The sequence below is a fragment of the Caretta caretta genome, chromosome 9 (assembly GCF_965140235.1).
Source record: "Caretta caretta isolate rCarCar2 chromosome 9, rCarCar1.hap1, whole genome shotgun sequence".
In the NCBI taxonomy this organism is placed as follows: Eukaryota; Metazoa; Chordata; order Testudines; family Cheloniidae; genus Caretta; species Caretta caretta.
This window is the reverse complement of record NC_134214.1, coordinates 61,842,675-61,866,287: the sequence shown is the minus strand read 5'-3', so window position 1 is coordinate 61,866,287 and position 23,613 is coordinate 61,842,675. Positions and strand designations below refer to the sequence as shown.

Genomic DNA, 23,613 nt, shown 5'->3' with positions numbered 1-23,613 from the left:
TAGGGAGTCCTGCAGCCAGATGCCTGGAAGCCTTGGCAACCCTGGGAGCTCAAGCTGGGACTCTCAGGACTTCTAGGTTCCCTGCTCCATGGCAGGGGACTCTTCAGGCTGCCCCCCACTCCAAAGGGTCTTAGGTGGTCCGCAACTCCCTAGGGGCAGACCAGGGCATCTCCCAGAGTTGGGGCAACCAGATGCTGAATTTTGTTTGGAATCATTTAAATGAAACATTTTGGGTTTTTCAGAACATATCTTCCAGGAATTTCTGTTCCCCAGGAAACGTAGAAATTTCTAGTTTTTGTTCTAATTTGGAACAAAAGCCGTTTTGAAATGTAGAATTTCCCACGGAATGGAAATTCTGAGTTCTACCAGCTCCAATCAACATTCCCTTTACCTCAGCTCTCTCTGGGGCACACATTGCAGACAACCTGCCCCCTATAACAGGGAACCATGATCCCTAATTTCCCTATTTCCCTACAAACACACACCCCAGTTCTGGGCACCTGCCCTATTGCTCCTCTCCCATTGCTCTGCATGGGACTGAAGCATCCGGCTGGCAGGGCGCAGCAACTGGGCATCTGGGGGTAGAAGTACTCGCACACTGATTCTCAGCTCATACTGTCACCCCGCCCTGCAGGTGAAGGAGGCTGTGCACTGATCAGAGCCTTTCCTCACCTTTAGTGCTGCACACAGCCTACTGCTGCGGCTACCGCAGCAAAATGGTTTTGCTTACTGCTCTGGTGACATTTCGCTCCAAGTTCAGTCATTCTGTCTTCCCTGGAAGGTTATAACCTGGCTGCAGTTATTGTCAGTCGCGTGTCTCTGGTTGCTGGGGCATTCCTCCAGCTCTGCTGCTGCACACGTACCTTCACTTCAAGCCCGTCCACATGGGGGCATGACTCTTGCGCCTCCTAAAGCCTCGCCATTCAATTTTGGCAGTGCAAGACATTGCCTTCTTCACACTGAGGATGCTCCCCAAGCCCTTCTCCCAGCCCCCAGCACAGGATGGGGACTAGGCCAATGTCAGGGTGTGACCACAGTGCTCTGTGCTACTAGTACTCTCTGCTTCCCAGAGCCCGCAAGCAGGCCACAGGAAGCAAAGTGGTAACTACAGCAGACCTGAGGCTCCTCTAAATTACACTGGGAGTCAGGCAGGGGCTGCGGAATATGGTGTCTAAAAGTCTCCCTGTGACTGTAAGAACCTCCCTCTGCCAGAAGGCAAGGGACTCCCTGCAGCTGGCCTGACCTGCTCAGTGTACCCCAACTCACTACTGCTATAACCTGTTTCTAAAATACCATCTACATCATGCCAACAAGTCTCTAAAAGGTGTCATGTAACATGACATTGGAAAACTAATCACTTCCGGATCATTAATGTTCTTGTGGGATGTATGTATGGTCAACCCACAACAGATTACACAGCTGTGCTGCAATTAATGACTCAAATGTGTTTAAAGCAGGCAGGTCACCTGTTGATAAACAGGTTCTTTCCAGACCAAGGAATGGGGGTCCTGCTTGTATGTTTCAGAGTAGCAGCCGTGTTAGTCTGAATGCGCAAAAAGAAAAGGAGGACTTGTGACACCTTAGAGACTAACAAATATATTTGAGCATAAGCTTTCGTGAGCTACAGCTCACTTCATCGGATGCATGCAGTGGAAAATACAGTGGGGAGATTTATATACAGAGAGAACATGAAACAATGGGTGTTACCATACACACTGTAACAAGAGTGATCAGGTAAGGTGAGCTAGCTATTATGCTTGTATGTGTCTCCCATGGAAATTGAGCAAGGTGGGACAAAAGACAAAGGAAAGCACATGTTCATTTCAGGCAAACAAAGCCAACAGGAGAGCAAGTGAAAGAAAGGCATCACTTAAGGAACTCAGTGGGGGATTGGGACTGCACCCCCAAGAAGCCTGCCTGCCTCTGGAAGCAGGGTCAATGAACTTGGAGAAAGAGACTTCTCAAAGGTTTATTGGGCTCTACCGAGAGAGGCAGAGAACGCCTATGTTATCCTCCACCCGAGGAAACAAGGAAAACCAGCACTCTGGGCAGCCTAAGAACCACTCAGCCATGGCTGGAAAGGGAAGACTGGTGAGGAAACCACCTGGAACAAAGACTGTAGCTTGCTATGCTGGGGCTGAGCAATTAGAAAGCGTGTTTTTACTTCTGTTTGTTTGTAAGTCTTTTGATCTTTATCCCCCATACTTGATCTCACTTAAATCCACTCTCTTTTTAATTGAATAAATGTTTGACTTCTTACAAAGACAAGCCAGTGCTTTGATTGAACTGAAGTGACAGTCATGATAACAAGCTCCTGTTTCTGTCTCATCAAAGGAGCAGCAAACCTAATTACTTCCAGGAGAGGCCTGGACACTGCAGGGAGACTCTCTGGGGGAAATCTGAGAGTGGGGGATGTTGGAGTCACTCTGCAAACTGGAAGTGGGCAGAGGCAGTGTGACCTGTATGCATGTACACTAGCTGTTGGTATCCAAGCTGTGAGCCACTGCAGCATAGCGTTTAAAGCAGCCAGAGTTGCAGGACAGGGTGACAAAGCCATTGCTCTGGGTTGGACCCCAAAACATCACACCCCCTTTCTATTCACATGCTCCCTGCCTCAAGTGCAGGGACAAATTGAGAATCAAGCCCTGTGTCCTCTTAAATGCTTCTCTATTTGTACCTGTGTTTCTGCACTCCTGAATTCACCCATGCACTGCTTTCTCAGGCAACTCATCTCAGATCACATTATCCTGGTCTAGAGCCAGCTCCCCAGTTCCTGCACAGCCCCACAGTGCTGGAGTAAAGTTCACAAAGGTTTCTCCAGATAATCGTTATCTGCTGCTGAAACGGGATGTGCTTTGCGGGTGTAATGAAATGTCCTGGAAGCATCATTACTGTTTCCCTGACACAACTGAACGAGAGGTCTGAAAGCTTTTCTCCAGGCTTCCTGCACTTTCTGCAATGCAGCAGTTGTCAGATATAGCTCACAGGCTATCAGCCAATGGGAAGAGGTTTTTGGTAACTCGTTTTCCTGGCAACATTGCTACAGTAGGACATGGAGGAAGGGGATTGGAAAACCCCCACCTCCCCACATTCATCACTTTCATCAATATCATGCAGGCAACATCCGTACTGTATGTTTACTGCACAAAAATGCTTGGTTCCTTCAGCCATCAAAAGAGTCATGCTCATTTACCTTGCAGCCAGCACGTTACAGTTGAGATTTCCAAAGTCAGAGAGGGAAGGTGGCTGCCAAAGCCCCATTACTTCTAATGGGAAGTGGTCACCCAAATACCGTAGGTAGCTGCTGACATCTCTTTAGCTTATTGTACAGGACACCAGCAGATGTCAAGAAGCCACTGTAAGATTGCAGATCTGGTTGTGTACAAGCTGTATAGAGAGGGACTCTCACCTCCCTGCTTATAGAATCATAGAATCATAGAATATCAGAGTTGGAAGGGACCTCTGGAGGTCATCTAGTCCAACCCCCTGCCCAGAGCAGGACCAATCCCCAACTAAATCATCCCAGCCAGGGCTTTGTCAAGCCTGACCTTAAAAACTTCTAAGGAAGGGGATTCCACCACCTCTCTAGATAACGCATTCCAGTGTTTCACCACCCTCCTAGTGAAAAAGTTTTTCCTAATATCCAACCTAAATCTCCCCCACTGCAACTTGAGACCATCACTCCTTGTCCTGGCATCTGCTATCACTGAGATTAGTCTAGATCCATCCTCTTTGGATCCACCTTTCAGGTAGTTAAAAGCAGCTATCAAATCCCCCCCTCATTCTTCTCTTCCCTAGACTAAACAATCCCAGTTCCCTCAGCCTTTCCTCATAAGTCATGTGTTCCAGACCCCTAATCATTTTTGTTGCCCTTTGCTGGACTCTCTCCAATTTCTCCACATCCTTCTTGTAGTGTGGGGCCCAAAACTGGACACAGTACTCCAGATGAGGCCTCACCAATGTCGAATAGAGGGAAACGATCACATCCCTCAATCTGCTGGCAATGCCCCAACTTATACACCCCAAAATGCCATTGGTCTTCTTGGCTTCTCGAGGAGGTGTCTCTGCTTGGGTGCCCCCAAATTAAAATGATCTTTAGAAATGTCATACCACACTGCAAAACCATGTCTAATTTCCCACGCCTTGATCGCATACAGCACCAGTGAATAACAGGGGGTGCTGCTAGTCAGCATTGAGGTGCATTGGCAAAGCCATATGGGAGTGGGAGGGCTGGAATGGCAGGATGGGGAAGGGCATTGGGGTTCCAGGACTAAAATAATATGATCTGGGGAGAGCTGTGGCTGTGGACTGAGGTGCCAGTGACAGAGCTGTGTGCGGGAATTTGCACAAGTGCTGTCTGAATTACAGGTGCACATGACATTATTTGTCAAGTTATGGAGTTTAAAGCCAGAAGGGACCATGAGATTGTCTAACCCAGTAGTTCTCAAGCTATTTACCATTGTGGGCCGCATATGCAGCTCTCTGTGTTATGTGGGCCACATTCACACAATATATACGCTACCTGAGTATGGCCCTGAGGCTGTCACATGGGCTGCCGCTGTGTGCTGATTGGGCCGCAAGTGGCCCATGGGCGATGGGTTGAGAACCACTGATCTAGTCTGACCTGCTCCAGCTACTCCTGTTTTGAGCCCAGTAACTAGCCTATCACTTTAATAAGCACTACATTGCTTTACAGATTTGTTCTTTACAAAAGAAAAATTCAAGTGCAGCCCTTTGTCCCCAGGCGAGTGAAGTGGGTCCTGGGGTGCTGGGATTCTGGCTACTTACAGGCTGTACTGACAAAGGCTGAGTAGAGTTCCCTGGGAATCAGGGAATCAGGCATATCCCGGAAAAACTCTTTGAGCAGAGCTGCCACATCGTGGACGCAATGACTATCATCCAAGAAAACATCAAATCCCTGGTCGAATTCTTCCCGCAGCTTAAATAATGTGAAAAAGAAGAAAAAGGCAAGCAGCAATGAGTCACTCCTCCATCTAGCAGTCTGGGGCCCATCCCCTTGAAGGCTGGGGCACGCTTTTCCCACTGAAGTAAAGGGGATTGGAGTGTGTTCAGCTCACAGAACGATTAATAGATTTTAAGGTAAGAAGGGACCTTTATGATCATCTAGTTTGACTTCCTGCATAATTCAGGCCACAGCTGCTAGTTGGACTAGAGAATACTTTTTGGAAAGACACCCATTGTGATTTGAAGATGACAAGTGATGGAGAATCAACCACATCTCTACGGAAATTGCTCCAGTGGTTAATTACCCCATTTAAAAATGGGCACTTTTTTCTAGTCTGAATCTAATTGGCTCAATTGAATCTTGATCTGCTTTTGTCTGCTATTATTAAAGAGCCCTTTGCTGTTAGAATTTTCTCCCCATGCAGATACTTCTACACTAAGATCAAGTCAGCTTTTAACCTTCTCTTTGATGCACTAAATAGATTGATCATTTTAAATCGCTTGCTCTAAGGCAGGTTGTCCAGCCAGCAAATTATTTCTGGCTCTTTTCAGAACCCTTTCCAATTTTTTCAATGTCTTTTTTTTAAACTGTGGATACAAGAACCAGGCGGTATGTCAGTGATGATCTTACAGATGCCACATACAGAGGTAAAATCACCTCCCTGCTTCTAGTTGACATTGACTTGCTTATATATCCAAGGATCACGTTCAGCCTCTTAAGCACAAAATTGCACTGGGAAATCATGTTCAGCTGATTATCCACCAAGACCACCAAGTCCTTTCTGAGACACTGCTTTCCAGGATGTAAGCCCCCATTCTGTAAGTATGATGCACGTTCTTTGGCACTAAATGTATGACCTTGCATTTGGCTGTATTAAAACACATATTGTTCAAATGAGCCCAGTTTACCAAGCCATCCAGATCAGTCTGTACAACTGCCCTGTACCCATTTTTACCACTCCACCAATTTCTGTGTCACCTGCTAAATTTATCAGCAACAATTTTATGTTTTCTTCCAGATCACTGATAAAGATATTAAATAGTATCAGGCAGAGAACAGATCCTTGCAGGACCCCACTAGTAACACCCCCACTGAATGCTGATTCCCATTTACAATTACTTTCAGAGATCAGTTAACCAGTTTTTAACCTACTTAACATGGGCTGCAATGATTTTGTAGGGTACTGGGGTTTTTTTAAAACATAATTTGTGGGGCACTAAGTTAAATGCCTTACTGAAGTCTAAGTATATTGTGTGAACGCAGTTTCCCTTATCAACCAAATTTGCCATCTCATCAAAGCACAATGTCAAGTTCACTTGACAAGATCTATTTTCACAGAATCATGTTGATTGCTAAAATAACAATGCTACCATTCTTTAATTCTTTACTGGTGGCATCCTGTCTCAGCCATTCCACTGGGTTGCCCAGGCTAACCAGCTGATAGTTGTACTGGGGTCCCCAATATTCCAAGATTTGTTAATTATCAACATTATGGCTCAAACAACTCCCCAGCCAATTATTTTAAAACTCTTAGGTAAGATATCTGATTCTGCAGATTTAAAAATGTTTATGTTCAGTAGCAGCTGTTTAACCTCCTGTTTAGTTAATGTTGGAATAGAAAATATTTGTATGTATCTGACTATAAATACAGAACAGAAATATCTATTGAATACTTCCTTTTCTGCATCATTATTGACAATCTTACCTTCCCTATGTATAACATTACTAGGATTTCTTTTTTTCCCCAGAAGTATTTAAAGAATTCCTTTTTAATTGTCATTTATTCTACTGGCCAGACATTTTTCACTTGTGATAGTCGGGGGGGGGGGTCTATGTAGCAAAGGCAGAACAAATTCCAATGGCTTGAAGTTGAAGCTAGACAAATTCACAGTAAGGAACATACTTTTAATAATGAAGATAATTAACCTCTGAAACATCTTACGCAGGGATCTGGTGGCTGCGCTATCACTTGAAATCTGTAAGGGTTGGATGTCTTTCTAAAAGATAGGCTCTACCTCAACTAACAGCTATAGGCTTGATGCAGGAATCACTGGGTAAAATTCTCTGGGCTGTGTTATGCAGAAAGTCAGGCTACATGATCAGAGTGGTCCCTTCTAGCCTTAATATCTAGGAATCAGTTCCAATACAATAAAGCGAGAGGTGGGCAAACATAGTAGGGGTGATGTCTTTGGCCCCAATACATCACCTTTGGGCCACATATCAGAAGAAAGACTAGCTGGGGTTCACCTGGCATAGGGGAATTGCCAGCTGGCATGGAGCCAGCTATACCAACCCTTCACAGTCCCACCCAGAGTGGAGGCATGGCCACAGCACATTGCAATCCAGTTGTGACCAGCCAAAGTAAGTTAGAGTAGCTCCAAGGCCGTTCTAAGTTATGGCAAGAGCCAAATCAGCCTCCAGTTGCCTCCAGGACAGTTCAGCTGGACCCAAGGATCTAGGCCTGTATTTCCCTATGAGTCCTTGTCACTGGTTTCCTAGGTCCAGCCTCCGCACTGTGTTTTCTGCTCCTGCAGGACTATGTCAATGTAATTTTAGGCTCAGGTATACCAAGCCCTACTTTATTTATTCTCTACCCCTCACGTATACTCTGGCTTCCTTCTCCTCAGCTTTCCGATCTTCTCAAGTGTCTAAGCTTTAGTCTCGTCTCCTCCCTTCATTGTCTTGTACTCATCCCTCCTTCGCTGGGCCATACACCCCTTTCTTCCTCTCTCCTTCCCAAGCTCTCGTCCTTACCCCTTTCTCTCTCCCCCCACTCCTCAGCTCCATTCTCTCTTCCTTCTCAACATAGTTCTCCTGGGCACAGAGACTGCAGGGGCAGCTGCCCTGCACACACAGGAGACAGACTCACTTCAGTCTCTTGCTCTGTTTCCTATATTGTATTTTCTTTTCTCTCCTTGCCTGCCTCTTCCCAACTGCCTCCCAGCAATGCTCTCTGTACAGCACCATCCATACTGATTTTTAACTTGACTGTGCGACATAGAAGAGATACAATACAACCGGCTCAGAGAAGCATGTTCTAGCGCTAGATCCTTCAGGGGGATTCCTGATCCTGCCACACTGGGAGATCATTTTTTTGCTGTGCATACAAGCCAGAATAAGTTGTGTTACAGAACATGGGGCTCACAGCCCTGGATGCAGCCACATTTAAATCTGGTTCTTATTGTAGAGTAGGCAAATCTGTGTTCCCATCTTCCATTCTCCTTCTATGTCCCTGCGTGGCACCTGTCACCTGTACAGATGGTTTGGTGAGTTGGGCACTCTACCTGCTGAACTCTTTTCTTAGAGCTTCCGACGCGGAAAATGCCCACGGTCTGGAGTCCTGAAAGAAAAATAGGTTTGTAAACAGCTCTGTATTCAAATGAATTTCTTTACTTGTTCACAGCCCTGACTGCTCTGTGCCATGTGGAACACTGGGCTCTTTACCTTTAGCTACAAGGGAAGACATTGCTTCACTCTGTTAACTCACAAAGACTCAGTAAATGAAAGGCTTCTCCCTGTGCTGTCCTACAATCTGCCACCTCCATGCAACCCCATCCTTCATCCCCAGGGTATCATCTGCAATTAATTAACCACCCCCTGAATCTCCTGCGTCCCTGGCCTCCAGCCTGTGCTACTTCCTCTATTATCTGAGTGCCAGGAGGGCACTGCCCAGACTCAAATTGAGTTTGGGGACAAAGGTTGGTTTTGAAAGTAGCTCTAGAGTTGTCTTCGGCTGGTGGAACTGAAGTTATGTCTACATTACAGGCGTTAAAGCTGCAGAGATACAGCACTGCAGCTGTGCTACTGTAGCACAATAGTGTAGATGCTTCCTAAGGTGACAGAAGAGGGTTTTCCATCAGTATAAGTAATCCACCTCTCTGAGCAGCAGTAGCCAGGTTGACCTGGCTGCAACTACACTAGAGGCTAGGTTGGCTTAACTACAGAGCTCAGGGGTGTGACATTTTCACACCCCTGAGCACATCTAACTAGGTTGATGTAATTTTTAACACCTGAGCTGTGTTGCAAAGGTGACTTGACAGAGCTTTGAAAATTGGGGGTTAGTGACTCAGTTTCTCTTGGCTATGCAAGTGAGAGACCAAATGTACCCCTGTATTCACACCTACACACTACTGTAATAATGTTTGTATAAGGTATGCCTTGTATGGTATCATTTGAGAACCCATAATTTGCTGGTCTGTATTTTTCTGCTAAAGTATATGTGGCAAAATTGTATGTAAAGTTAAACAATTCCCCTGTATGGTGATATTGACACAAGTTCCAAACCCCACAGCCCTGCCTAAACAGAAGTTGGCAAACAGGTCTGTCCTAAACAAAGGAATGTGTGCTCTGCTTAAGTTGCATTTAAGCCATAAACAGAACCATCAAGCAGCAAGGAAAGACAAAGGAAGTTCAAACAGGTGAAAAAAGCAGCAGGGAACATCCTTCCACATCAACTCTTTGACTCCTGGTTTTCAGCTGGGAAATGTTTGTCAAGAGAGGAACTGAAACTATAAATGGTAGAGACAAACACCACAAGACATCCCCTCCCTGCACTGAAGCAACAAAGGAAGCAGCTGTTGGACTCTGAGGGAGGGGTCCTGACCTAGAGAGTTTGGTCAGTAAGACTGCTGAAAGCATGTGGTGAGAAAACTTTGCTTTGATTCTAAAGTAGTTAAGTTAGGTATTAATAAATGTCTTATCTTTATTTTTCTTGTAGCCATTTCTGACTTTTATGCCTCATTATCTGTACTCACTTAAAATCTCTCTCTTTGAGTTAATAAACTTGTTTTATTGTTTTATCTAATCCACTGTCTTTAAACTTAAGTGTCTGGGCATCTCCACTTGCGGTGACAAGTTGTGTGTTTATTATTCTTTTAAAAGAATAACGGATTTAATATAACTTGTCATGTCCAAGAGAGGGTTGGGCAGTACAGGACATACATTTCCGTGGGGAAAAAATCTAAGACTGGGGGTGTGTTGGGGTCACCCTGCAATGTAACCGAGGCTGGTGAGAGCCAGAGTGTAACCCAAGTGTGGCTGGCAGGCTGCCATTACCCACAGATACTCAGGTGGGGCTTGCATGCTGGAGGCTGTATGTGAGTGACCCAGATGGGAGCTACTTCAGCAAGACATTGTAAGGCACCCATGGTTGCAGGGCAGGGGTGACACAGCTGCTCATAGTCTGGATTGTACCTTGGAATGTCACAAAGTATTCCTTGTTGATCAATGAATTCAGAAACCTTGGGGGCTGGAGAAACCTCCAACAGCATCAGAGACTCGGGAAAGGTCTTGGTTTGGATCCAACAAAGGGGTGAAGATTTGTTGGATCCAACAAAGGGGAGCCAGTTTGTCCACCCCTAAGGGAGGTTTTTATGGGCCTTGGAGTCGGAGAGGCTCTGTCTCCTCCCCACTTCTAGCAGGGGGATGGAGAGAGGGATTTAAATGGGAGGAAAGTGAGATTTTTAAGAATAAAAAGGTGGAATCCTCACCAAACCTTGTCTAGGATTCTCTGCAGGCCTGAGCTGCATCCACCTCGAGAGGCCAAGAGGAAGGCTAGCCCACAGGATAGAGCTTCTTGGCTATAAGCAAGCGAACCAAAGCTCAGAAGGTAAGGACCGGGCCTGTTCCCCGAGCTCACTGGGGGTTTGTCACTGATTTCAGGGGGCCTGACATGACACCATTTCATTATTTTTGAGGAATGCCTTTGGTTAGAAGGAAAAAGCTTCTTTACCGTATGCCTCAATGTGCTGGCAACATCTGTCCACAACACGCGGGACCTGCCTGTAGATGGGATTGAGGCTCAATGTCTTGTTCCTCTCCAAGGTTCTCCTGAGATCCAGCTCATTGGGATGTGACAGCTGCAGAGCTTCCAGCAGCCTGGAGGTGTTGTCACCCAAATCAGCGATGGAGTCCACAGACACTCCCCCCTGAAATCAGACACAGAGGTGACTTGGGAGAGCAAGGTGCCCAGAGCCCTCAGTTCATAAGCCCCCGGTGCCCCCACAAATCCCAGAACCTCAGCACTAAAATGAACCCCACAAGACTCCATATCCTGGCCAACAAAATACAGAGGCCTGGTATGGGCCACGCCAGGGCGAGCGAGGGAAGTGAGACGCTAGAGTGAGCTCTCTCATCCCAGGCACTCTGAGTACAGCCCCGGGGTACACACTTGGGTGGCTAGCTGGTGCTGCTGCAGCCACACTGCTATTTTCAGTATGCTAGCTTGAACACAGCTAGCATGTGTCCATCTATCCACACTGGGAAGCACGCTGCCAGTGGCTGTGTAGACAAACCCTTGTTTATACACACTGCCACTACTGGAAATCTCCCTTCTATACACACCCCTACTGCTGCCAGAGCTGCTAGTGCCTTGGTCTAAATTCCAAGCAAACTCCAGCAAAACTCTTGTTCAGAGTGAAATTTCCCATGGAACCAAGAGTCACTTCCCTGTTACCCTACCCCTGCTCTGTCTTTCCCGCTTGGCTGGAGTGTCTTCTGGAGAGGCTCAGTGGCCTGGAGTCATAGAATCATAGAATATCAGGGTTGGAAGGGACCTCAGGAGGTCATCTAGTCCAACCCCCTGCTCAAAGCGGGACCAATCCCCAATTAAATCATCCCAGCCAGGGCTTTGTCAAGCCTGACCTTAAAAACTTCTAAGGAAGGAGATTCTACCACCTCCCTAGGTAACGCATTCCAGTGTTTCACCACCCTCCTAGTGAAAAAGTTTTTCCTAATATCCAACCTAAATCTCCCCCACTGCAACTTGAGACCATTACTCCTCGTCCTGTCCTCTTCTACCACTGAGAATAGTCTAGAACCATCCTCTCTGGAACCACCTCTCAGGTAGTTGAAAGCAGCTATCAAATCCCCCCTCATTCTTCTCTTCTGCAGACTAAACAATCCCAGTTCCCTCAGCCTCTCCTCATAAGTCATGTGTTCCAGACCCCTAATCATTTTTGTTGCCCTTCGCTGGACTCTCTCCAATTTATCCACATCCTTCTTGTAGTGTGGGGCCCAAAACTGGACACAGTACTCCAGATGAGGCCTCACCAATGTCCAATAGAGGGGGACGATCATGTCCCTCGATCTCGTTGCTATGCCCCTACTTATACATCCCAAAATGCCATTGGCCTTCTTGGCAACAAGAACACACTGCTGACTCATATCCAGCTTCTCGTCCACTGTCACCCCTAGGTCCTTTACCACAGAACTGCTGCCTGGCCATTCAGTCCCTAGTCTGTAGCTGTGCATTGGGTTCTTCCGTCCTAAGTGCAGGACCCTGCACTTATCCTTATTGAACCTCATCAGATTTCTTTTGGCCCAAACCTCCAATTTGTCTAGGTCCCTCTGTATCCTATCCCTGCCCTCCAGCGTATCTACCACTCCTCCCAGTTTAGTATCATCCGCAAATTTGCTGAGAGTGCAATCCACACCATCCTCCAGATCATTTATGAAGATATTGAACAAAACCGGCCCCAGGACCGACCCCTGGGGCACTCCACTTGACACTGGCTGCCAACTAGACATGGAGCCATTGATCACTACCCGTTGAGCCCGACAATCTAGCCACCTTCTACCCACCTTATAGTGCATTCATCCTTCTGGGGCTGCTGGATGATGCTGGTTCCCATATCCCCCCATTTTAATTTTCCAGGGTGCCAACAAGGTAATAGTTGCTCCCTCTGCCCCAGACCCACAGAAGCCCTGACAGGACAGTGGACTGTCTGCCTGCCCTTGCCCACCCACGCAGCAGCAGCAGGATCAGAAAATACCCTTGTAGGCTGGGTGGTGCCCGCGGAGGCCCATCTCCATCGTCTTGGGCTTGAGGCACCAGCCAACGTGGTGACACGCTTCATCGGGAGCGGGGACAGCAGGAAAGTGGCTAGTTACCAGATTCGTCCGATATGGTGGTACAATGTGCTGGATTTAGTTATTCACATTACAGTAGTGCCTAGACAGCCTGACCAGGATCAGGCCAGGGTCCAGGATCTGCAGCTCTGGAGCAGGCAAACATACGAATGGTCCCGGGGCTCCATTTACTTTTGCAGAGAATTTCAAAATATTTGGTTTTGGCTCCCAGTCAGAACAAAACCGAAGATATCAGCATCCTGCATGGAACAGAATACGCTTCCCCTGCCCTGCTGTACTCCCCTGTCTCAGCCAAGCAGAGGGGGCAGAAAAGCTTGCACCTCCACAACAGGCAGAGTGAATCCTCGTCCTTCTCAGCCTGGTGACCACCACTGACCAGGCTCTTCCGATTGAAATCTCATCTTCCCTTGGCTTGCAGGGCTCTGTGCTCTCATGTGGCCCCTCCAGACTCTCCAATCACTTCTCACCATGTTGCTCAGGGGACGCTCATCACAGCCCTCAGAGCTTGGGTCCCCTGCTCTTCTCCTTCTACATTTTATCTCTGGGTAATCTCATCAGCAAACACTAATTCAGCTACCATCTCTGTACTGATGGTGCACAGATCTGCCTCTGTACTCCAGACCTGTCTGTATCTGTCCAAACTGCAATCTCAGCCTGTTTCTCTGACACCTCCTCATAAACATCCAGCCATCTGTACAAGCTCAACTGATCAGAACAGATCTCATAATCTTGCCCTCTGAGTCCTTCCCTGTTGCTCCTCTCCCAACACCACCATCCTTTTTGTCACTCAGGCCCATACCCTATATGTCATTTTTGACTTGGCCCCCTCTCAAGATCCTCGCATCCAAGCTATAGCTAAAACTTTCCAGTTCTTTCTGCAATTCTCAGAACCGCCTTTCCTCTCCATCCACAGCTAAAACCCCTGTCCAGACCTTCATCATCTTGTGTCTCAACCATTGAAACATCCTCTTCTCTGGCTTCCATAAATCCTATCTTGCCCTCCTCGTGTCCATTCAGAATGCTACTGCAAAGACCTGGCTCGTCACTTTACCATGTCACCCCTCTCTTTGCATGGCCTACACTCACCCGCCTGTCTTCGCTCAGATCTGACCAAGAGGTTGACTCCCCCCTATCACTGGCCCATGATGCCAGATTCTATCACCCTCATGTTACATTTTCAAAGAAGCACCTTCATGTATTCTCCCTTGCTGAACAGGTTTGTGCCAGTTTCCTTCTCCTCCCTCATCTGTCCAGTGTTGTCTCTTGTCTTATTCTTACTGCGCAAGCTGCTTAGAGCAGGAACTGCTTTATATTCTGCGCAGTAGCCCACAGGACTTGATGCTGCTGGAAGCCCCTCAGTTTCCCCAACAGATGCCAGCACAACCCAAGGCTGAAAGCAGCCAGAGGGCCAAACTAGCACAGCTTGACCTTGTAACTAGGGCCCCTGGGAAACAGCCTCAGTAGTTGGGGTGCCATGGCCCCCCTCCTGCCCAGCTTGATGGCAGCTTGCTTCCAGCATACAGTTTAGAATATCAGGGTTGGAAGGGACCTCAGGAGATCATCTAGTCCAACCAAATCCCCAATTTTCAACCCAGATCTCTAAATGGCCCCCTCAGGGATTGAACTCACAACCCTGGATTTAGCAGGCCAATGCTCAAACCACTGAGCTATGTCTGTCTGCCCCCGCCCCAGCCCCAGCCCCACTCAACCTGTTTTGCAGCCTTACCCTTCGGTGGCTCCGGGACACATTCTCCAGGAAAGTAGGAGAGAGTGGCTCATCTGCAAACTCTCCGCCGGGCCCCAGCACGCAGCCTCTGCCGAAAGGGGATTTCTTCTGAATCTGAGCTCGAAATTTAGTCACAGTCGCTTCCACCTCCAGGCAGTCTCTGCGGCTGCCTTTCACTGCTTCCTGCATTTGCTTGTGTGTCCAGTCATTGGCAATGACCTGGGAGAGCGGGATCCCAAAGACCTGGGGACAACAGTCTGTAAAAACTTGAGACAGTTAGGGACTGTGACCTGCAGTCAGGCAGAAATGAGACAGAGACGTAGCAGCAATCCCTCCCTCCAGCCAGGAACCTGCGTACTCTGCCGCACAGCAGAGCTACATGCTGCAACAACAAAAGCAGAGTCAGGCAATCTGGGGCCCTTGGCAACCCCCCATCTGGGGTTCCCATTGCCCCACCCCCATTCAAGGGGCAGTGGCAAGAACCAGACACAAAAGAGCCATCAGCTGAGCTGCGGGCTGCTCACCACCGCTCCTCTTTAGACACCCAGGGGTCTCTCCCAGCTCCAGGCCACAGCTCCCTGCCTGCAGGTGAGTCAGGCTCTTTTCTGAAGGAACAAGGGTTCAGCTCCTACCCACAAAGCAGAGGGCTGTGGGGAGGGAATCCTACCAACACAGAAGAGCCACAATAGGGTGAGCCCACCTACCATGCCCTCTGCTGGGACAGTGGTGATGGGAGCATCCTCCAGTCAGATGGGCTCAGAGTTAACACCCCATGGGAATGCAATGGGGCAACTCCCCGCTCAGAGCAACTGATTCAGGCAGGCGTTGCTGCATCAGTAACACCGTGGCCATGTGTTCAAGATTTTTCTTGTCCTCATGAGGCCCAGAAACATTTTCTTTAGATAAACTTTGAGAGTCTAGTACCATGATAGGCCAGATTTCCAAGAGAGGTCAGTGCATCAGTTGCACACTGCGTATGGGCACATCGTAAAATCTGACTTCAGTTCTGGGTACTGAGCACCTGACCTCTTGACATCTTCAAATCCAGACTGGATGCGTTTCTGGGACACAGTGCAACACAAATTACTTGGGCTCAGTACAGGGTTAACTGGATAAAATGTAAAGGCTTCAGCTATACAGGAGGTCAGACTAGACCATCTAATGGCCGCTTTTGGCCTTAACGCAACATTAAGGTTGATGACTCATGCTCTTCTGAATGTCGAGTTCAGCAAAACTGAGTTAAGGTGAATGCCCATAGAGGCTTAACTCTTCCCCTCCCCCCCGAGCTGGCAATAGCCACTGGGAAGTATCTAAATCCACTGCAGCTGTATTCAGTGTGCTGGGTGTTGTGGTACTGAATGATGGAGGAATAAACTGGAGCAGCTTAGGAGAGCTGTGACTGTGACATGAGGAGATCAGGGTCTGAGACCGCCCCATGTGTGTGATCAAAGGAAGGAGCTGCACATAGACCTTGAGGTTCCAGTCTGCACCATTTCAACTGAGGTTGTGTCCGGAGCAGGGCACTGAGGTGGTCTTGCCCTGGGAAATGTCAGTCGTGAGGTGGGATATGAGAGCAGGCTGGGTTTAATGATGGGTATGGGACAGTACAGGTTTAGGAGCTATCCTGTGTGAAGGGGCTGTTAAATTTTACAAGTGTGGTATTGTGTCAGGGAACAGACTCAGTGTTTGAGTGCAGAGCAAGTGTAGGTAGCGTCTGTCCATTACAGTGACAAGGCAGAGCGAAAGTGTGTGTTATGGGCATACTAGGGCATCATACAAAGAGGCAGAGTTATGGTTGTGTGGGCGTTTCCCTTAACTCTGCATTTCCTGGGTGTTAGAAGTTAGAGTTTTGCTGAGCTCAATATTCTGGAAGGGCGTGAGGTATCACTGGATAACCTTCACTCTGGGTTAACAAAGTTTTTTGCCATTTACTTGCCCAGTTTTTTAAACAGAGACAGAAAGGTTTTTCAGTAGGAGTTAGTGATTATTTAGACCATTGTCATTCTCTCCTAGGTTTTCAGTTGACATGCTACTGTAGCTAAGTAATAATCCAAAGACACCATTTCATATAGTGCTTTTCACCAGTAGGTCTCAAAGAACTTTTACATAATGATCCCCATTTTACAGATGGGAAACAGACACAGAGAGGTTGAGTGACTTGCCCAAGGTCACCCGCTAAACCCCCAACTTCCTCCACTACCCCTCACAGTCTCCAAGCCCCTCTGTCTTCTCCCTCTTCCCCAACCCCTCCCGTCTCCCTTACCTGTGCCCCAAACTCTTTGCCCTCCACAGCTATCCGTTCCAATTATACATCAATCATTAAGCAGACCCAAGCTCCCTTCCCACCTACTTTTGCACCTCTAATTGCCCTCCCCTCCCAGTGACCATTCACATGTGTCATTTTCTTTTCCAAAACAGTTCCAGCACTTTCTGAGTAGGCTGCTGTACTCAGATTACATTTCTTTAAAAAAAAAAAAAAAAAAAAAAAACTTGATGGAGCATTTTCCCCCCCAAACATTCACAGTTCATTCTCCGATTTCTTCCCTGGGTGGGTTTCAAACTAACTTGCTAGAATCTGTGAATTTAATGAAATGCTGGTGTTTTTATATTTGTTTGGGTTTTGTGTGATTTTGTTTTTTTCTGAGGGCTGTATCTCAGGAAATCCCTATTCAAATGACCCCACATCTGGATCACTAACCCTGCCCTACACTCCCATCAGGCATAGCAAATTTCAAGACAATCATTTTAAGTATGCAGATTGCAGAGCACTTGAAAGAGCTCTCTTTTAAACAGGAATCTGGTCTAACCCTTTAAAAAAGCTCCAACAGATGAGGAAAAAGCAGCAGGGGACAGCCTTCCCCACAGACTCTCTGTCTCCTGAATCTCAGCTGGAAATGTTTTCCAAGAGGGGGACTGGCACTCTAACAAGGCCAGCTACCAGGCTGTGTGTGGAGACAGATGGGCAGGCTGCTCAAAACCAGAAGGGAGCTCTGTTGTAGAGTTTGCCAGGGTCTGACTGCCCTATGGCACAGCAGCTGTTGCTGAGGGTGTGAGGTGAGATGTTGGGGTCAGAGCCGTTGGAGCTGGAGCCATGGGGTGACTCAGCAGTGTGTGCAGGGAGGGGCTGGTTGTCAGGGAGGGTGGGGTTTCCGCACATTGGGAGCAAGAACCAAGAAAATTTGGGGAAGGGGCTCTGCAAATCCCCATCCCCTGTTCTTGGGAAAAAGGAGAGTTCAGAAGCCATTCCCCCCATGCTGAGCCCAATGTGCAGTAGGAACCTTGGGGCTTCCCTGTCATCCCAGTGCTGCTTCTAGCTGAACACCTCACAACCAGTCAATTGTCCCCTCCAACTCATTGAGGGCCTGGAGGGACCGGGCACGGCTTGTACCTGAGGAACACTCAGGAAGCCCCCTCCCCAAACACCTCTCAGTCATGCCATCCTCACTACGGCACTTTCTCAGAATCCAAGGGAAATTTCATGTGCAAAACCCACAGGTAAGCTGGCATGCAGATTTCAGGTGATTCACTTTATCCTGCACCCTGAGCCCTTTCAGAATGGGAGTGTTGAATTCCCAAACACAAATGCTGCAAAGCCAGGACATACGCAATTAAGAACACATTTCCCACCCGCACAGCCATGCAACTTTAATTCTGTCCCTGTGGTCCCTGTCTTAAGGAGCTCCTCAGGGAGAGATCATAGTTCCTTCACCTCCCTGAGCCTTTTTGTTCAGTGTGCTCTCTGCCCCCAGCCTGGATCCATGGTGCTACCTGGAACACAGAGGGGATCTGTTGGCACATACAAGTAGCAGTCCTGATCTGAAGTTATGCTGGGCACAGAGAAAAATGGCATGTTTGGTTGGGGAGCGCTAAGGTAACTGTATTCCTAGTTCCTCGTGCCATCCCCACAAGGGAAAAATTAAGGTCTTGTGCATATGTTGTGTAGGAAGAGCCTCCTTATCTCTGTTCCTAGTTTTCCAATATCTATGATTTGTTTAGTCTTGATAATCTTGAAGGGGATTCCACATTTCCTGGCTTTTGCAACATTTGAGTGTTGGCAATGAACTCTTGCCTTGTGGCAGGGCAAGAAGAGCACAGGGCAGTGCTGAGAATACAAAGCTTTTTGTATGTCAGTAGGGAACCTGGAAATACTGTATTTATGACCCTGCCCATGGAGGATACCCATTTATTGACACCTTCCAGAAAACAGTTTGGGGCAGGAGGAATCTTTGATTTCCAGGTGATTCCTATAAGAATTCCTGTAAGAATGGTCTGTCTTTTTATTCACACACAAAAATAAAATAAACAAACATCCCTCAAAGGCAAAACCCATAAAAAGACAAACACAAACCCCGTCCCAAGCAGAGCCGCTCCACCAACCCTGAAAAAGGAGATGTGCCAGAAACTCTGTGGAGTCCCCTGGGCCCTGCGCCACTGCTGTTGATTTTCCAAGGGAAGCTCTCATATACTAGAGTGATGGGTGTACGCGTCAGTGTGCATGCAGTGGTAAGCAAGCTTGGGTGGAGGCAGGATAAGGAGCCAGTGCCTGAAGTGAAAGAAGGAATGTTTAGGTGATAGTTCTTAACAGCTGGAGCACCTGAATTGTAGAACAGTCTCCTCAAGGGGAATCCATTGCAGGAGAGACTCAAGAACAGGCTCCCTGGGAAGTAACACGTTCACATAGCAACACTGCCCCATACCCACACATATGCACCTATGACCGTATACTTATACATGCACATGCATACACTGGGGGAGAGGCGGGAATAACATGCCACAAAGGAGAAATTCACAATGGAATCCAGGTAGATAGGATGCCTTGGCTTAGCTTATTTTTAAAGACCATGATGGCTTTGAGGAGCACAATGCCAGACTGAAATGTGGAATTCACTCACCTTTCTTCTCCTTGGAGGAGTTCTCCAGTTTCCTTCGGATGAATTTGTTGCGTTTGGGTCCAGCTGGTGGGGGGAAGAGGTGAGAAAAAACTGCATGTCATTAGGTCATCTTCAATACACGGCCTATCCAAACCTATCCACAACCCTTCTACCCCCGTGCTATCCACTCTTGCAGCATCAAGCCATCGCACTCGGCAAAAGGGTGCTACAGGTTTCTTTTCAAGTGTCCAAATATAAGAGGAGGAGGGGTTGCATTTCACCAGGACCTACCAGAATATCCTCTGTAATAATACCCATCCCACCCTTCCCTGCAGCCTGTGGCCACTCTTCATTATTGTCTCTTTTTGTTATAAACACAAGTGTCTTAACTATAAGCCCTGTGATAGAGAGCTCCCTGCCACATCTGATGGTGAACAGGAGAAAGAGCAGCTGCAGAGAGAGGCCAGTTCCATAAGCTTTCTACCTACACTTCCTCCAAATGATACGTTGAGGATTTACCAGAACTGAACACTAACTCTGAGCTGAGTGGTGTGACAAGGTGGGAATTTTTATAATATTCTTATGAATCCTCTGTGTACCTCCGTTTCCCTCTGTACTTTGCATTGCTATCCAGTGCGGGGGAAGGGTTAAATCTGCTTTTGGGGCAACACAGGAGACGTGTGTGGTGACTTGCTCTTTAAGGGTGCAACAAATGAGTTGTTAAGGAACTGGCTGGAACCTGTTGAAACAAACTGTATCAATGCTGAATCCAAGAGAGACAATGGGAGGACCCAGTGACCCGATCATTTACACCTAGGAATCAGTGACCAAGAGGAAAGATTTCCCCCTTCGCCTCCCAGCAGGGTAGCTGAGCAAAGACCAGCTTGAGAACAAAGGGCTAAGAGTTGACAGCAGGGGATAAGAATGAGCTTCCAGAAGAAGCTCTCAGCAGGGACTGATGAAGGGTCAGAGCAGTGGTTCCCTACCTGCGGCCCATGGGCAGCTTGTAGGTCAATCAGCACACAGATGTGACCCATGTGACATCCTCAGGGCCATACAGGTAGAATTGGATGTGGTCCACAATGGTAAATAGGTTGAGAACCACTGGGTCAGAGAGAGACAGAGCTTGAAATTGAATCCATTACCTCTTGGCTGGTGGATTTCTCTGGCCTGGTCAGATGGCCTGGCTTAACCTTAATTTCTCTGTGGTAGCCTAAGGATTTCCGAGGCTCTGTTCCAGATCACTAATACACCTACTGGTCTGAAAAGGCTGCCTGGTGTCACTGCAAATACGTGCTGAGGTGCATTAGTCCCTGAAGAGCGTACACGGCTCTGACCAGGAGTCTATCTCAGCTGGACTCACTGAGCCGAGCTCCTGGGGTGAAGCAGGAGGACTGAAGCCCAGAGGCTCAGTCGTGGAGGTGGTGAGGCTGTGAGGCCTACCCTGAAGGAAGAGCAAGACCCCTTGCGGGGTCTGCATTACTGAAGGGTTTTCCCAAAAGGCTGTGTAAAAGCCAGCACATAGCTCCGATCCTGCAGATCCGTGCCTGGGGGACAGTGGGACTGAAATCAGAGAGTGAGCGAAGGAAAAGAAAGAAATGCAGCAGCAGCTGAGCAGAAAGACCTCCAGTGGGGGACCCCCTGCTCAGCACCACTAAACCTGAAATCGCTCTAGTTGGATTCAGGGATGGAGTGGCTGCAGAAAGACACTGCTGCACTGTGAACACACTGCCACTGCCATTCCCACCAGGGGTGGGGAGCTGAGTGGCAGGACAATGGCCAAGGTGACATGTGAGTGTTTTACATATACAGATCTATTTTTGCTGTTTCCCGGGTTGACGTTGTGTCTCTTTGTCCCCTAATAAAGCCTGTCCTTGATTTGCACCAGACTCCACGCTTGCACATGAAGAGGTGCTGCCTGTTCAGAGTCCTCTAAAGGGGGGGGTATTGAGTTTTTCCCAGATTTCTCTGGGGGTGCTTGAGTCTGTGATGTGTGTTAGATTTTAAGAGGAACTCCTAGACATTTGAACCCAGCTCAAAGCGGGAGGTAGAATGCTATTCATACTCCATTCACCACATCCCCTCCAACCCAACCTGCTCTAGGGTGACCAGACAGCAAATGTGAAAAATCGGGACAAGGGGTGGGGGTAATAGAAGCCTATATAAGAAAAAGACCCAAAAATCGGGACTGTCCCTATAAAATCAGGACATCTGGTCACCCTAACCTGCTCCTCCCTCTGGGGCCAGCCTCCTGGTTCTCCAAACTTCTCTGGCTTCCCTCTATCCTGCACCTCCTTGTGTCAATAAAGGGGGAGTGACTGGGGCTCAGGTAGAGAAAAAACCCTGGTTTATTGTTACAACATGAACAGCCAGGTTTGGAGCTTTGCATCCAGTTATTGCTGGTGTGTCCCACTGTTAATCTTTTATTATGCACACAGCCAAAGGAGTGTCTGCAACTTCCCAAGTCAAGGCTCCAAGTGTAACACTTCCCCTTATTTTCTTCCTTTAGCAGTACAGAGTTGTTTAGATGGGAATTTCTTGTTTTACTCTTCTGTAGATGATATGACAGATCAGGGCCAGATTTAGGGGCAGGCTACCCAGGCAACCACCTGGGGTGCCAGGATTGGGGGGCACCAGGCTCGGGATGCTGTTTTTGTTGTTAGCGACAAAAGGGAAAATAGAATATTTGAAGTAAAATCTTCCAGGTATTCTGTATGTAGATTCATTTTTCATTAACCTCATAGAATGTTCTGGACCTTTGTAGAATATTGTGGAACCTTCCAGACTTTCTGAGAACTACATTTTCCTTGAACCTCCTAGCATGCTGTCCGCCATGCCCTCGCGAGGATATAGCATGAATAAATACACATTTACAGATCCTAAGGGTTCAAATTTATTGTCTTATAGGACAGGGATAAATCATGCATGCAAATCGTGCCTCAAAGTTATGAAATGGGCTACAAATGAAATAAAAAATAAGATATTCAAAGTTTAACAACTGGAAGGGGGGCGCCAGAGACACTCCTTACCTGGGGCGCTGTTTGGTCTACAGCCAACCCTGTGACAGATGGTTTTATCTTATTTATTTTTGAAAGAGAGAAGGTGGCTGCTACGATGGTTTGGACCTGTTGAGTGGTACGAGCAGCCTCTCAGATCCAGCCAACACTTAGCAGCATCAGGCTGTTTACAAGTGCTGCTTTACCTGCCTTTCTGCTCCCAAGCTCACATCAATGTCACACCAGGTGAAGCTGTGTTGGGGGCTAAGCTAGACTTTCCTTACATGGACAGCACAAAGGGGGAGACCAAGAGAAGGGGAATGAGGTGGGGAAGGAAACTGACACATTAGGCAGGGGGTGAGAGCAGGAACTGTAGGTGCACAGCCCAGGGGTTCAGCAGCTAGCCAAAGCCTGTGTGATGTGATTGGACCAAAGGGAGGGACCCAATCTGATCAGGATGTCCTTCAGCGGTGGCCCAAGAGTGAGATGGTAGATTCCACCCCTGCCCCAGGGTGTGGGGGCTGCCCTGATGGTGAAGCTCATCCGCTCCTGTCAAGGTTCCTTCCCCACTCTGAACTCTAGGGTACTGATGTGGGGACCTGCATGAAAACCTCCTAAGATTATTTTTACCAGCTTAGGTTAAAACTTCCCCAAGGTACAAACTATTTAGCCTTTTGCCCTTGGACTTTATTGCTGCCACCATCAAGCGTCTAACAAATATATAACAGGAAAAGAGCCCGCTTGGAAACGTCTTTCCCTCCAAAATCCTCCCCAAACCCTACACTCCCTTTCCTGGGGAAGGCTTGATAAAAATCCTCACCAATTTGCATAAGTGAACACAGACCCAAACCCTTGGATCTTAAGAACAATGAAAAAGCAATCAGGTTCTTAAAAGAAGAATTTTAATTGAAGAAAAGGTAAAAGAATCACCTCTGTAAAATCAGGATGGTAAATACCTTACAGGGTAATCAGATTCAAAACATAGAGAATCCCTCTAGGCAAAACCTCAAGTTACAAAAAGACACAAAAATAGGAATATACATTCCATTCAGCACAGCTTATTTTATCAGCCATTTAAAGAAAACAGAATCTAACGCATATCTAGCTAGATTACTTACTAAGTTGTAAGACTCCATTCCTGTTCTGTTCCCAGCAAAAGCCTCACACAGACACAGACAGAGAGAG

The 23,613-nt window shown here is 47.6% G+C and overlaps 1 protein-coding gene across 5 annotated transcripts in view; it reads right to left on the bottom strand.

Moving 5' to 3' along the window:
• Nucleotides 1-23,613, bottom strand: part of ARHGAP36 (Rho GTPase activating protein 36) — a 78,655-nt gene that overhangs the window by 17,810 nt on the left and 37,232 nt on the right. For all 5 annotated transcript variants that reach the window (XM_048864625.2, XM_048864624.2, XM_048864623.2 and 2 more), the window contains 5 exons: nucleotides 19,454-19,516; nucleotides 14,562-14,818; nucleotides 10,698-10,893; nucleotides 8,251-8,306; nucleotides 4,789-4,939 (listed from right to left, as the gene is read on the bottom strand). In XM_048864625.2, coding sequence (XP_048720582.2) covers nucleotides 4,789-4,939; nucleotides 8,251-8,306; nucleotides 10,698-10,893; nucleotides 14,562-14,818; nucleotides 19,454-19,516 — 723 coding nt within the window. The remainder of the gene's footprint in view (nucleotides 1-4,788; nucleotides 4,940-8,250; nucleotides 8,307-10,697; nucleotides 10,894-14,561; nucleotides 14,819-19,453; nucleotides 19,517-23,613) is intronic.